General features: G+C 46.2%; 2 protein-coding genes across 12 annotated transcripts in view; one reads left to right on the top strand and one right to left on the bottom strand.

Annotated features, from left to right (window-relative positions):
• LOC307016521 (phosphoribosyl pyrophosphate synthase-associated protein 2) overlaps positions 1–12,990 on the top strand; it is a 256,144-nt gene that overhangs the window by 138,112 nt on the left and 105,042 nt on the right. The window lies entirely within an intron of this gene.
• Positions 1–12,990, bottom strand: part of caskin1 (CASK interacting protein 1) — a 63,599-nt gene that overhangs the window by 5,103 nt on the left and 45,506 nt on the right. For 10 of the 11 annotated variants that reach the window (XM_079645729.1, XM_079645737.1, XM_079645732.1 and 7 more), the window contains 8 exons: positions 10,329–10,430; positions 9,883–10,021; positions 9,453–9,587; positions 5,460–6,118; positions 3,348–3,899; positions 2,562–2,888; positions 1,463–2,240; positions 318–762 (listed from right to left, as the gene is read on the bottom strand). In XM_079645729.1, the coding sequence (XP_079501855.1) occupies positions 318–762; positions 1,463–2,240; positions 2,562–2,888; positions 3,348–3,899; positions 5,460–6,118; positions 9,453–9,587; positions 9,883–10,021; positions 10,329–10,430 (3,137 nt within the window). The remainder of the gene's footprint in view (positions 1–317; positions 763–1,462; positions 2,241–2,561; positions 2,889–3,347; positions 3,900–5,459; positions 6,119–9,452; positions 9,588–9,882; positions 10,022–10,328; positions 10,431–12,990) is intronic. The other variant, XM_079645735.1, reaches the window with a different exon arrangement.

Raw genomic sequence — 12,990 nt, 5'->3', positions numbered from 1 at the left:
TTTACATATATATATACTTTTTTATTATATTAATAATGTAATTTCAATAAATACAAAATGCTGTGTGTGTGTGTGTGTGTGTGTCTGTGTGTGTGTGTGTGTGTGTGTGTGTGTGTGTGTGTGTGTGTGTGTGTGTGTGTGTGTGTGTGTGTGTGTGTGTGTGTGTGTGTGTGTGTGTGTGTGTGTGTGTGTGTGTGTGTGTGTGTTTCTTTTTGTGTGTGTGTGTTTCTTTCTCTGTGTGTGTGTGTGTGTGTGTGTGTGTGTGTGTGTGTGTGTGTGTGTGTGTGTGTGTGTGTGTGTGTGTGTGTGCTCCTTACTCCTCCTGCCTCAGGATCTTATCCTCCACGATCTGCAGCGCGGCGGCCAGCGAGGCGCTCGTCTCCTCCAGCTTCTGATGCACCAGCAGCTCCGGAGCCGTGACTCCGCCCCCCGTCATCCCGCTGTCCACGGACACCCCCCCGATCGAGGAGCGAGGCGGCTTGACGGGCGGGGGGGTGGGGCTGGGGGTGGCGGGGGTCTGAGGTGTGGTGGGGGTCTGGGGGGTGCGAGGGCTCGGGGGGGACGGGCTCAGCGGTTTGGCGTTCGTTGGACCGGGGATGTTGGCGAGGGGGAAATATGGCGGGGAGCTGGTCTGCCTGGAAACCGCTGCATGATGATGCGGGGGGGGGCTGGTCATGGAGTGGGTCAGTTTGGACGGTTTGGGGGCCGTCGGTGGGGGCGTCGGTTTGGGTGAGACTGGGGGCGGAATCTTCTTCCCTTCAACTACGGAAATGGAGAAAGTACGAATGTTAGGGTGAATGATCAAAGGGCCTTATTCATGTCTGCTGCAGTGTAGATATGCAATCAACAATGCAATGGACGTTTCAGGAACAAAGACCCCCTTTCTTTTTTTCCTGATCCATCCCCCGACCACTTTATCACCTGAATCTCCTTTTAGCAACATTGTGTTTTTTAAACCAATGATCTCTCAGAGGGGCGTGGCCAGCAGCAGCTCATTAGCATTTAAAGCTACAGACACAGAATCAGCACTTTTGGAACAGAGCTGAAACGAAGGATATGTTCCCACAGCAATGTTTTGTTTTGGGTCTTTGACGGTGATATCTAATTGGTACTATTATTGGTACGACTACTATTTTCTAGAATGTCTTGTATTGTGAAATCCCTGAGTATATGAAGCTTGTTTTCTTTTCTTTTGTGTACATTTCCTTAGACTTTAACTATTAAATACCTAGGAACAAACCGTCAAATTCAAACTAAGAAATGCATTTCCTGCTGAAAATGCGGGCGAATGCTGGAAGCTTCACAAAGTTGTTGCTGAACTTAGCTGAAAATGCAGAAAAAGCTGAATATTGTAATAGTTGAAAGTTGAAAGTTGACTGGAGCTGCTTTTAGCTTCAAAAACCTAGTAATTGTGTTGCTGAACTTAGCATAAACAGTAGTGAACCTCCATAAGTGAGAGTACCTGGGCTTCCAGGCGTCCCCGGGCCAGGTAACGGGACCCTCCTGTTAGAGACCGGCTGGGGGGGGGTGGGCGGTCCTCCTTGCCTCTTTATCTGCGAAACGATTGGCTTCGGGGAGACTGGAGGCTTTGGTTTTCTAACGGGAACGCCTTCAATCACCACCTGGTCCACGCTGTCTCTGCGGGGAACAGCAGTCGGCTGCGATTGTTGTTGTGGATGTTGTTGTGGATGTTGTTGTGGAGGTTGTTGTGGATAAAGTGGATGTTGTTGTGGATGCAGTGGATGTTGTTGTGGAGGTTGTTGTGGATAAAGTGGAGGTTGTTGTGGATGTTGTTGTGGATGTTGTTGTGGATGTTGTTGTGGATGTTGTTGTGGAGGTTGTTGTGGATGTTGTTGTGGAGGTTGTTGTGGATATTGTTGTGGATGTTGTTGTGGATGCAGTGGAGGTTGGGGTTGCGGTTGCTCCGTCACTCCTTCCTCCGATCCTTGGCGGCGTTTCATGTTCACGGTGCCGTTCTGGTAGGGAACCGGTTGGGTGGTGTTGGGTTCTCCGATGGCGGCCATCTCTGCGTAACCCTCCGGCTCCTTGTCGCGGCTCTTGGGTCGGCGCTTCACGGTGGACGATTCCTGCAGCGTGAAGTCGGAGCCATTGGGGTGAGGTTTGGAGCTTCGGGGGCGTCGCTTCAGGGTCGATGTGGTGGTGGACTCGACTCCGGAGATGTCCTCGTTGGTGAAGCCCACCTCTTCCCCGTCGCCCTGCAGACAAACACAAAATACACACTAACGGAAAATTCATACATTCGTGACAAGAGTGGATTTTTGCACAAACAGTCAGAAGCATTGACAAAGATAAACACGGATAACGCTTACAGAGAACAGAAGCTGCACTATGGTTCATTTTACAGAAAGCACATTTAGATTTAGCACATTACATTACGCTGCATAGATAGATGGATAGAGAGATAGTTAGTTAGATAGATGGATAGAGAGATAGATAGAGAGATAGTTCATTAGTTAGATAGATGGATAAGAAGATAGATAGAGAGATATTTAGTTAGATAGATAGAAAGAAAGAAAGACAACATATATATAGATCGCTACCTGTCCTTCTCCTTCTCCTCGTCCTTGGCGGCGGATGGTCAGACTTCCCTCGTCTGCAAACGGTAGATTCTCCAACGAACTGGACGGAGGCTGGGGGGAGGACGGAGGGTTGTTGGAGGACGGAGGGTTGTTGGAGGACACGTTCACTGGTGGAGGGGAGGAGGCAGGATGCTGGACGGAGGGTGAGGGCTGGACGGAGGGTTGAGGTTGAGGAGTGGGTTGTTCCCTTCTTGCCGCCTCCACCAGCTCGGACACCGGACCGCTGATGGTCCTCCTCCGGTTCACCACCTCCCCGTCCAGACCAATGGCATCGCGAGTTTTACCCACCTGGTAAACACACACACAAATGAATTTGTTATATAAAGCTTTAGTTCATTAACTACATCAATTAATGTGGATATACAATATTCTAGAGAACCATTGAAGCTGCACCTGACACCCTAAGTTTTCTCCTTAAGAAAGACCCACAAGACCTATCCTCCGTCCTATTCCTGTACTTGTGTACTTTTTTAAAATGTATTTATTTTTTATATATATTTTTTTCAGTTATAAAATAACAGTACTTGTGTACTTGATATTGTTAGTGCATGAATGCATCCTCGTTGAGAAGTACGGCAAAATGCCCGGATTGTTAAGCATATCCACTGGGCTCTCACGGTTCGGTTCATTTCCTTCCTTAGGAAGTATTTGTTCAACTGATTTCGTTTCAAGGAAACTCTTACTGGTACTTTAAGGCAAATCATAATTCAAGGTGTGTTTTGCAACCAATGAAAGAGCTCCCCCTACCTGCAGGAAGTTCCTCTGCAGCGCCATGCCTTTTGGTCCGCCTCCTATGGACGACATCTCCAACATGGCGGCGATGCTCCTCACGCTGCCCACGCTGCTCTTCTCCACGACGACCGTCTCCACGGAGACCCCCAGGTCGCTGGCCCTCCGCTGCTGGAGGAACGGCACGTCCAGCATCCCCCCCCCCGCCGTGACGAGCGTGCTCTCCGTCAGGTTGGAGGTGGAGGTGGAGATGGCGGAGCTGCAGCGTTTGGGCGGAGGTGGAGGCGGTCCTTTCTTCTTCTGACGCAGAGCTAACGTCTGTGAGTGGTTGCGTATTTTCTCCTGGTTGCGGACCGAGTGGCTGCGGCTGACTCGGTGTGTTGCGTATTTAACTCCGTCTCCTCTGACCACCGGTGCAGGAAGTGGACTCAGCACCACCTCGGCTTCCTCCCCTCCCTCCTTGTCGTCACACTCCCCCTCGGAGAAGTTGTATCGGGGCAGGGTGTGGGGGCGTGATGGCTCCTCCCCCTCAGAAACCTCTGGAGGAAGACACAGCATCGGGACCTGTGGCTGTTGAGGTTAAAGTTAAGGTAAGTTTATTTAAAAAGCACCTCTACAACTTTACATATAAACTGGCGTAATTAGCAGAATACATTGTATAATCTACATTATTATCAATCAGAGATTACACATGAGCTATTACTATGAAGGCCCAAAGCAAGTATAAAGAGGCATGAGGTGAATTATTTACAACCCTGCCAAACACACACAAAACAGGGAAAACCACCGGCAAAAGCACAGAGAAAGGTTCAGAAATCATGAAGATAGGATTATTATTATTATGATTTAGATTTGCCCTCTTTGATCGTACTTTTGACTACCGCAACATATATGAAAACTCACAACATTTTACACGCGCGTCAGGACCGGTGAAAATAGACGTGTGAAATGGGAACTTTGCATAAGAAAATGGGCAAGCCACGCCCACTTCCGCATGCTTGTGAACTCTTAGCGCCGTGCTATGCATGCCCACTGGACCTCGCGGGAGTGCGCACAGCGTAAAGCCAAAACTCACAGACATTTCAATGATTTGTTCGGCAAAGTTGGGTTTGGAAACGGTATCATTTCCTTTTTAGCAGGCATGCTTAACATCGGAGCCTCGCTGCGGGGAAACTTTGGCGCTGTTCCGAGTTTGTTCTAATCCGTCAAAATGACGGACTGCTTTCAGATTTTTCCGTCATTGTTAAAAAAAATCGGTCATAGACGGAAAATATTCGGTTAACGCGACCTCTGATCTAGGGTGCAAAGACAAACCAAGAACCCTCTTGGAGGTGTATAAAAAAACGTACAGGAAGTCGGCCATTTTGAGCGTAGGAAAAACACGATTTATCCATCCAACACGATGACGCTGTAACTCCAATGGACACGGTCCGATCGCCATCAAACTTGTATAGAACACTTATATATCATCGACCAATGCCTCAACAGCTTTACACCAAATCTGGGATCTCATGATGTGCCGTTTCTATGGCAACGCATCCCTCGCCATAAAACACGGTGTTTCGTAACTCTTAGGAAAATCGTCCAAATGGCACCAGACTTCAGATTATGGCTAATGGTCCGGCCCACAACATGTCTATATGACAATTGTGAGATTCGCTAAAACGCAGTTGCCAACGCATTCTTCGCCGTAAAACACGATTTTGCTATAACGTAAATAATGTAAATGGTCAAAAAGTGGTCAAACTTGACGTGTGCTAACAGTCCAGCCCTGAAGACATCTCCATGTCAGTTATGAGATTTTCGTCAAATGCCGTTGCCATGGAAACACAATGCTCGCCATGAAACACAGGTTTCTCATAACTTCAGTGGAAATGCTCGAAACGGCCCAAAACGTCACATGTTTGATAATGATGCAGCCCTCAAGAAATTTAACGGTATTATGGGGTGACATCATATACCGTTGCCATGGCGAAAGATCACTCGCCATCAAACAAGATGTTTATGTTACTGCTGTAAGTCCTACAGAGATTGCTCGATCGGCCCGAAACTTCCCACGTTTGCCGACGGCCGAGTCTGAAGACCCGCTCATCACTGCTCGCAGCTTTAATTGAGTTTTAAGTCCCTTACCTCCATCCCCTGTGTCTGTGGGGCGTGGTGAGGCTGAGCCTGGTTCTGCATCACGTCTGGAGGCTGCTGTTGTGTCTGGGGGGGGATCTGGGTTATCGGAGGCCCTCGTTGGGTTGGAGACTGCGGGGGGTTCGACCGAGGAGACTGGGGTCTCTCGCCCTGGATGAACGGGGGCGTGGGCTTGTGTTTGGTCTGCGGGGAAGCTGTGCTCTGGACGGAGGAGGAGGAGGAGGAGGAAGAGGAGGTCCTAGGCTTGGTGGGGGTGTGAGGAGGCGTGTAGGGAGGCGCAGGCATGGAGTGGGAGTGGGAGTGACGGTGTTTCCCCTGAGAGGAAACGCTGCCTCGACTCCCCTGGCTGCTTTGCTGGCGCATAGTCCGAGCCTCCTTTTTTGGTGGAGGTCCAATAACTCCTCCTCCTCTTTCTCCTCCTCCTCTTCCTCCTCCTCCAACACCTCTTTCTCCTCCTCCTCGTTCTCCTCCTCGTTCTCGTTCTCCTCCTCGTTCTCCTCCTCCTCCTCCTCCAATCAGAATCTCCTCGTGGTCTTTGCTTCGTGTTCGCTGAACTTTCACTTCCTGTCCTGGCTGAGTCATGATGGCGCTCTGCAGCTCGGGGCTCAACTCGCTGTCCTGGAAGGAGCTCATCTTTGGAGACATGAGCTCTGAGATCAAAGTAAAACAAAGTAATTAATTAGATTAATATGAATATTAAAAAGACAGGGCATGAATTTACTTTATTAGATAATCATGAAGTGCATTCAAGATGAACCTTTTTAAAGTTCACCTATTATGAAAAAATCCACTTCTCCATGTCTCTTCTGCATCAACATGTGTCCCCTCTTCTTCATGTCTCTTCTACATCAACATGTGTCCCCTCTTCTTCATGTCTCTTCTACATCAACATGTGTCCCCTCTTCTCCATGTCTCTTCTACATCAACATGTGTCCCCTCTTCTTCATGTCTCTTCTACATCAACATGTGTCCCCTCTTCTCCATGTCTCTTCTACATCAACATGTGTCCCCTCTTCTCCATGTCTCTTCTACATCAACATGTGTCCCCTCTTCTTCATGTCTCTTCTACATCAACATGTGTCCCCTCTTCTCCATGGCTCTTCTACATCAACATGTGTCCCCTCTTCTTCATGTCTCTTCTTCATCAACATGTGTCCCCTCTTCTTCATGTCTCTTCTACATCAACATGTGTCCCCTCTTCTTCATGTCTCTTCTACATCAACATGTGTCCCCTCTTCTTCATGTCTCTTCTACATCAACATGTGTCCCCTCTTCTCCATGTCTCTTCTACATCAACATGTGTCCACTCTTCTTCATGTCTCTTCTACATCATGTGTCCCCTCTTCTTCATGTCTCTTCTACATCAACATGTGTCCCCTCTTCTTCATGTCTCTTCTACATCAACATGTGTCCCCTCTTCTCCATGTCTCTTCTTCATCAACATGTGTCCCCTCTTCTCCATGTCTCTTCTTCATCAACATGTGTCCCCTCTTCTTCATGTCTCTTCTACATCAACATGTGTCCCCTCTTCTTCATGTCTCTTCTACATCAACATGTGTCCCCTCTTCTTCATGTCTCTTCTACATCAACATGTGTCCCCTCTTCTTCATGTCTCTTCTACATCAACATGTGTCCCCTCTTCTCCATGTCTCTTCTGCATCAACATGTGTCCCCTCTTCTTCATGTCTCTTCTACATCAACATGTGTCCCCTCTTCTTCATGTCTCTTCTACATCAACATGTGTCCCCTCTTCTTCATGTCTCTTCTACATCAACATGTGTCCCCTCTTCTCCATGTCTCTTCTACATCAACATGTGTCCCCTCTTCTTCATGTCTCTTCTACATCAACATGTGTCCCCTCTTCTCCATGTCTCTTCTACATCAACATGTGTCCCCTCTTCTTCATGTCTCTTCTACATCAACATGTGTCCCCTCTTCTCCATGGCTCTTCTACATCAACATGTGTCCCCTCTTCTTCATGTCTCTTCTTCATCAACATGTGTCCCCTCTTCTTCATGTCTCTTCTACATCAACATGTGTCCCCTCTTCTTCATGTCTCTTCTACATCAACATGTGTCCCCTCTTCTTCATGTCTCTTCTACATCAACATGTGTCCCCTCTGCTTCATGTCTCTTCTACATCAACATGTGTCCCTTCTTCTTCATGTCTCTTCTACATCAACATGTGTCCCCTCTTCTTCATGTCTCTTTTACATCAACATGTGTCCCCTCTTCTTCATGTCTCTTCTACATCAACATGTGTCCCCTCTTCTTCATGTCTCTTTTACATCAACATGTGTCCCCTCTTCTTCATGTCTCTTCTACATCAACATGTGTCCCCTCTTCTCCATGTCTCTTCTACATCAACATGTGTCCCCTCTTCTTCATGTCTCTTCTTCATCAACATGTGTCCCCTCTTCTTCATGTCTCTTCTACATCAACATGTGTCCCCTCTTCTTCATGTCTCTTCTTCATCAACATGTGTCCCCTCTTCTCCATGTCTCTTCTACATCAACATGTGTCCCCTCTTCTTCATGTCTCTTCTACATCAACATGTGTCCCCTCTTCTCCATGTCTCTTCTACATCAACATGTGTCCCCTCTTCTTCATGTCTCTTCTACATCAACATGTGTCCCCTCTTCTTCATGTCTCTTCTACATCAACATGTGTCCCCTCTTCTTCATGTCTCTTCTACATCAACATGTGTCCCCTCTTCTCCATGTCTCTTCTACATCAACATGTGTCCCCTCTTCTTCATGTCTCTTCTACATCAACATGTGTCCCCTCTTCTTCATGTCTCCTCTACATCAACATGTGTCCCCTCTTCTTCATGTCTCTTCTACATCAACATGTGTCCCCTCTTCTTCATGTCTCTTCTACATCAACATGTGTCCCCTCTTCTTCATGTCTCTTCTACATCAACATGTGTCCCCTCTTCTCCATGTCTCTTCTACATCAACATGTGTCCCCTCTTCTTCATGTCTCTTCTACATCAACATGTGTCCCCTCTTCTTCATGTCTCTTCTACATCAACATGTGTCCCCTCTTCTCCATGTCTCTTCTACATCAACATGTGTCCCCTCTTCTTCATGTCTCTTCTACATCAACATGTGTCCCCTCTTCTTCATGTCTCTTCTACATCAACATGTGTCCCCCTTTATATAAGAACCTGTCTGAAAATCAGATTTTGACCACTTTATGATGTCATAATGTTTCTTTTGTCATGTGTAACCATTCGCCAATCAGCAACCAAGGTACCCCCCCCCCTTATCACCTGAATCTCCTCAGAGCACCATAAGGCGCTTTCACACCGCAGTGCTTTTCCCACAAAGGTTCATGAGAACTTAGTTCATCAGAACTCTTTAGTTCTGATGAACTAAGTACAGATCGCGTTCACACCGGAATAAGTCCCTGAGGGAGGATTAGGCAAATGAAGCCGCTGACGTCACTTCGTCTTCTTCTGCTTTGGGTTTACTGGCAGGCCGCAAACAACTTCACGGCGTTACTGCCACCCGGAGTCCCCGGCCGGAAGTCCCCGGAGTTGGGGACTGGCTTCAGTAGAAGCTTCTGGGACTCCCAGCAGCTTCTACTGAAGCTTTCCGAGTAAATCACCAGAAAGCCGACACCTCCTCATCTCCACCACTCCCATGTTTTATTTTGTGTTGTCATATGTTAGTCTCTTTGCGTTTCTGCGCTGGGCTAACGCTAATGCTAATAATGCTAATGCGAGGATAATAAAATGGTGGCTTCACAACAATTTTTTTGAGTTTTACGGGGCGTGGTTTGCAATCCGCCCAGCCAATCAGAAATATAGCTCTTTTCTCACAAGAGAGCCGCAAGGGGGTAAAAAGGTTCTCATGAACTCATTTGAGTTCCGGCTCTTTTTGGTGTGAACACGACATTTCGGAACTATATCGGAACTAAAGTGGGAAAAGTACTCCGGTGTGAACGCGGCTATTGAGTTATTTCTGATCTGTTAGCTCACCGTCTGGAGGCGGGCTGTCTATCAACGTTGCTTCCTGCTGCTGTGTGATTGGTGGAGGCTTCTTCCCCCGACCATCTGATCCGCGCTGCATTTCAGCGAGACGCTTCACCGCCAGCATCAGCTTCTTCTGGTGGCCTGCAAACAATAACAACAGTGCTTTCATTAAGATCACCTCTATAAGTTTACATACAGTATGAACTCCATCATTATCAATCAAAGAGTACACATGAGCTATTACTATGAAGGCTCAAAGCAAGTATAAAGAGGCATAAGGTGAATTATTAACCTTACCTTCATTTGAACTTCAATTAACCACATACAGTATGAATGTGTTTCACAGATCTAACCTTGGGCTCAGTACGCTTGCACATTTCACATTTCAAACTTTCAAATGTTCTTCATACGTACTGATGTCAAAACAATAACTTACCCAGTTTGATGATGCCTATTTCCTGCAGGTCCTCCCAGGTGATGTCGGTGATGAACTCGATGTTCTCGTAGCCGTTTTGAACCAACACCTGGTGGTACTGACTCAGCCCGATCGCAGACAGCCACTCGCCCAGATTGGCCTGGAGGAAAACACCAGAAGCATGAGATAAGATGGATCTTTATTAATACCCGTGGGGAAAGTCAGCACATGCGGGTTAGGTGCATGGCGCTAACGCTGTGCTGTGTTTTACCAGCTTTACTCTTAATAAAGCTTGTGTTTAGATATTTGCACATGCTTTCTGTTCGCTCTGCGTTTGTGTGTTCATCTAAAAAAGGCAAAAACAGCGGGGAAGCAGGAAAACACAAAGACAGGAAGTGGCACAAGGTGTTTTTTCAAAATAAAACAAAACACATGGTGTTGTGTTGTCAGTGTTGGGTTGAACTCACAGGTTTGTGGTCAGGCAGCCAATCATTGACACCCAGTTTGTTAATCTCTGACGTCATCTTCTTTCTGTGGCCCGGTTTAGTTATTCCAATCGCCGTCAGATCCTACACACACACACACACGCACACGCACATGCACACGCACACACACGCACACACTCAAAAGTAAGGTACAGTCGTGGCATGTACAGGCTTTTTCCTTCCTCCAGACAATCTCCCAAAGACTCCAGCAGAGACACACACACACACACACACACACACACACACACACACACACACACACACACACACACACACACACACACACACACACACACACACACACACACACACACACACACACACACACACACACACACACACACACACACACACACACACACACACACACACACACACACACACACACACACACACACTTAGTCTCTTCACACACATAGAAGAAAACTTGCAACACAAAGAAACAGTGACAGCGGGACATCTGATCAAAGCCTCGGTTGAAAATAGAGCAGAAATGTCTCAAAATCATAAGAAAAGCAAAGTGAATGTCTGAAGTGAAAAGGAAGCATCTGGAAAGAATACGCTCCATAATATCTTTTAAATTGAAAACTCAATACACAAAGTAAGTGGATTGAAAAGGAAAATGTGCAGATTTAGTTAAAACTGTTATTTATAAAAGAAATACATCATCAGGTGATTGTCTTTCTAGTTTTGTTTCTGTGTATTTCTTAAGGTGTAGACACGAGAACACACTTCTACAAACATACATGGGCAATCATAACACTCCCACACACACACACAACACACACACACACACACACACACACACACACACACACACACACACACACACACACACACACACACACACACACACACACACACACACACACACACACACACACACACACACACACACACACACACACACACACACACACACACAGTTGAATAAATGATATGCAGATCCGACCCAAACACACGGTAGAATAGGCAAGATTACTACGACATATCTTTTATTAACAATAGCCTTTTAAAGTCAGCTCAGCTCTGAACCATTCAGCATGCACAGCCCCGAAGTGTAAGTACATGTACAAATCATTTATATATACTATAAATGATTTGCATGTAGGTGAGCGTGGCAGAGAGCATTCGTATAGTTATTTCAGAACAGGCAGTGTGGGAGGTGATCGGGGGGTCAGGAGGATGTGTGGGTATGTTGAGCTGTTTTTAAAAGAGTAGTGCGGGGATGATGTAATTCTGTAGTGGATCCTGAAAGTAGCATCACAAGGGCAGACCTCGAAACAAGTCAATGGGATTCCTCCATGTGATTTTGGATTACTGCAGAAAATAATCTCTGTGTCAAACAAACGTTTATGATACTGACACGTCTAGTTCAGCAGGATAATCTCCACATATTAACACCTCTTTATGATTTGTGAAGTAAAAAGCTAATGTTGGGCTATAAAGGAACTACAGCACGGTCACATGACTTCACGTTACCACCGCTAAGCTAAAGGAGGCTAATGTTGGGCTATAAAGGAACTACAGCACGGTCACATGACTTCACGTCACCACCGCTAAGCTAAAGGAGGCTAATGTTGGGCTATAAAGGAACTACAGCACGGTCACATGACTTCACGTCACCACCGCTAAGCTAAAGGAGGCTAATGTTGGGCTATAAAGGAACTACAGCACGGTCACATGACTTCACGTCACCACCGCTAAGCTAAAGGTGGCTAATGTTGGGCTATAAAGGAACTACAGCACGGTCACATGACTTCACGTCACCACCGCTAAGCTAAAGGTGGCTAATGTTGGGCCATAAAGGAACTACAGTACGGTCACATGACTTCACGTCACCACCGCTAAGCTAAAGGTGGCTAATGTTGGGCTATTAAGGAACTACAGCACGGTCACATGACTTCACGTCACCACCGCTAAGCTAAAGGAGGCTAATGTTGGGCTATAAAGGAACTACAGCACGGTCACATGACTTCACGTCACAACCGCTAAGCTAAAGGCGGCTAATGTTGGGCGTGATGATGTTTAGTCGTCTCATTTAGACTCTTGTTAGCAACCTCTGTTTTTAAATTGGGGTATTTACTGACGTATTTTATATCGTAGAACAAAACTTGAAAATCTCTCCACATAACTTATTTCAGGCTAACGACCAAAAACCCATTCAGAAAACCATTGACTTTTTTACACGTCACCACTGCTAAGCTAAAAGCAGCTAAAGTTCTGTGGGATGACGTTTAGTAGTTACGTTACTCTTGCTAGGCAGATGGCAGAACAAACGTCAAATGTCTTTGATGAGAGCCAAGAGACTCAACTGCACGGTGTTTGAACCTTTATATGGATGTTTACTGCACTGTTTACTTGCAACTACTATTTATATACAGTTAAATGTCGTCCATGTATTAGATTTATATCGCTTTGATTCACAATGCATTTAAATTACTAGGATTTCCGTATTGAAACAACAGACTGGGGTGTAAATGGAAACCCCTAAAAAAGTTATAATTTTAAGCATTTTTGCTGAGAGTTAGATTCGGAAATCTTATTACTCGACAATAGAGTTAAAAAGCTTAATTTCCATTTCATATTTATTAAAGTTAGTGTCCAGTTGTTGTTACCAGAAGTGTTTCTCAGGTATCTAAGA

Source organism: Notothenia rossii, assembly GCF_949606895.1.
Source record: "Notothenia rossii genome assembly, chromosome: 8".
Taxonomy (NCBI): Eukaryota; Metazoa; Chordata; class Actinopteri; order Perciformes; family Nototheniidae; genus Notothenia; species Notothenia rossii.
The sequence above is the reverse complement of the archived record's forward strand: the minus strand, read 5'-3'. Positions and strand labels throughout refer to the sequence as shown.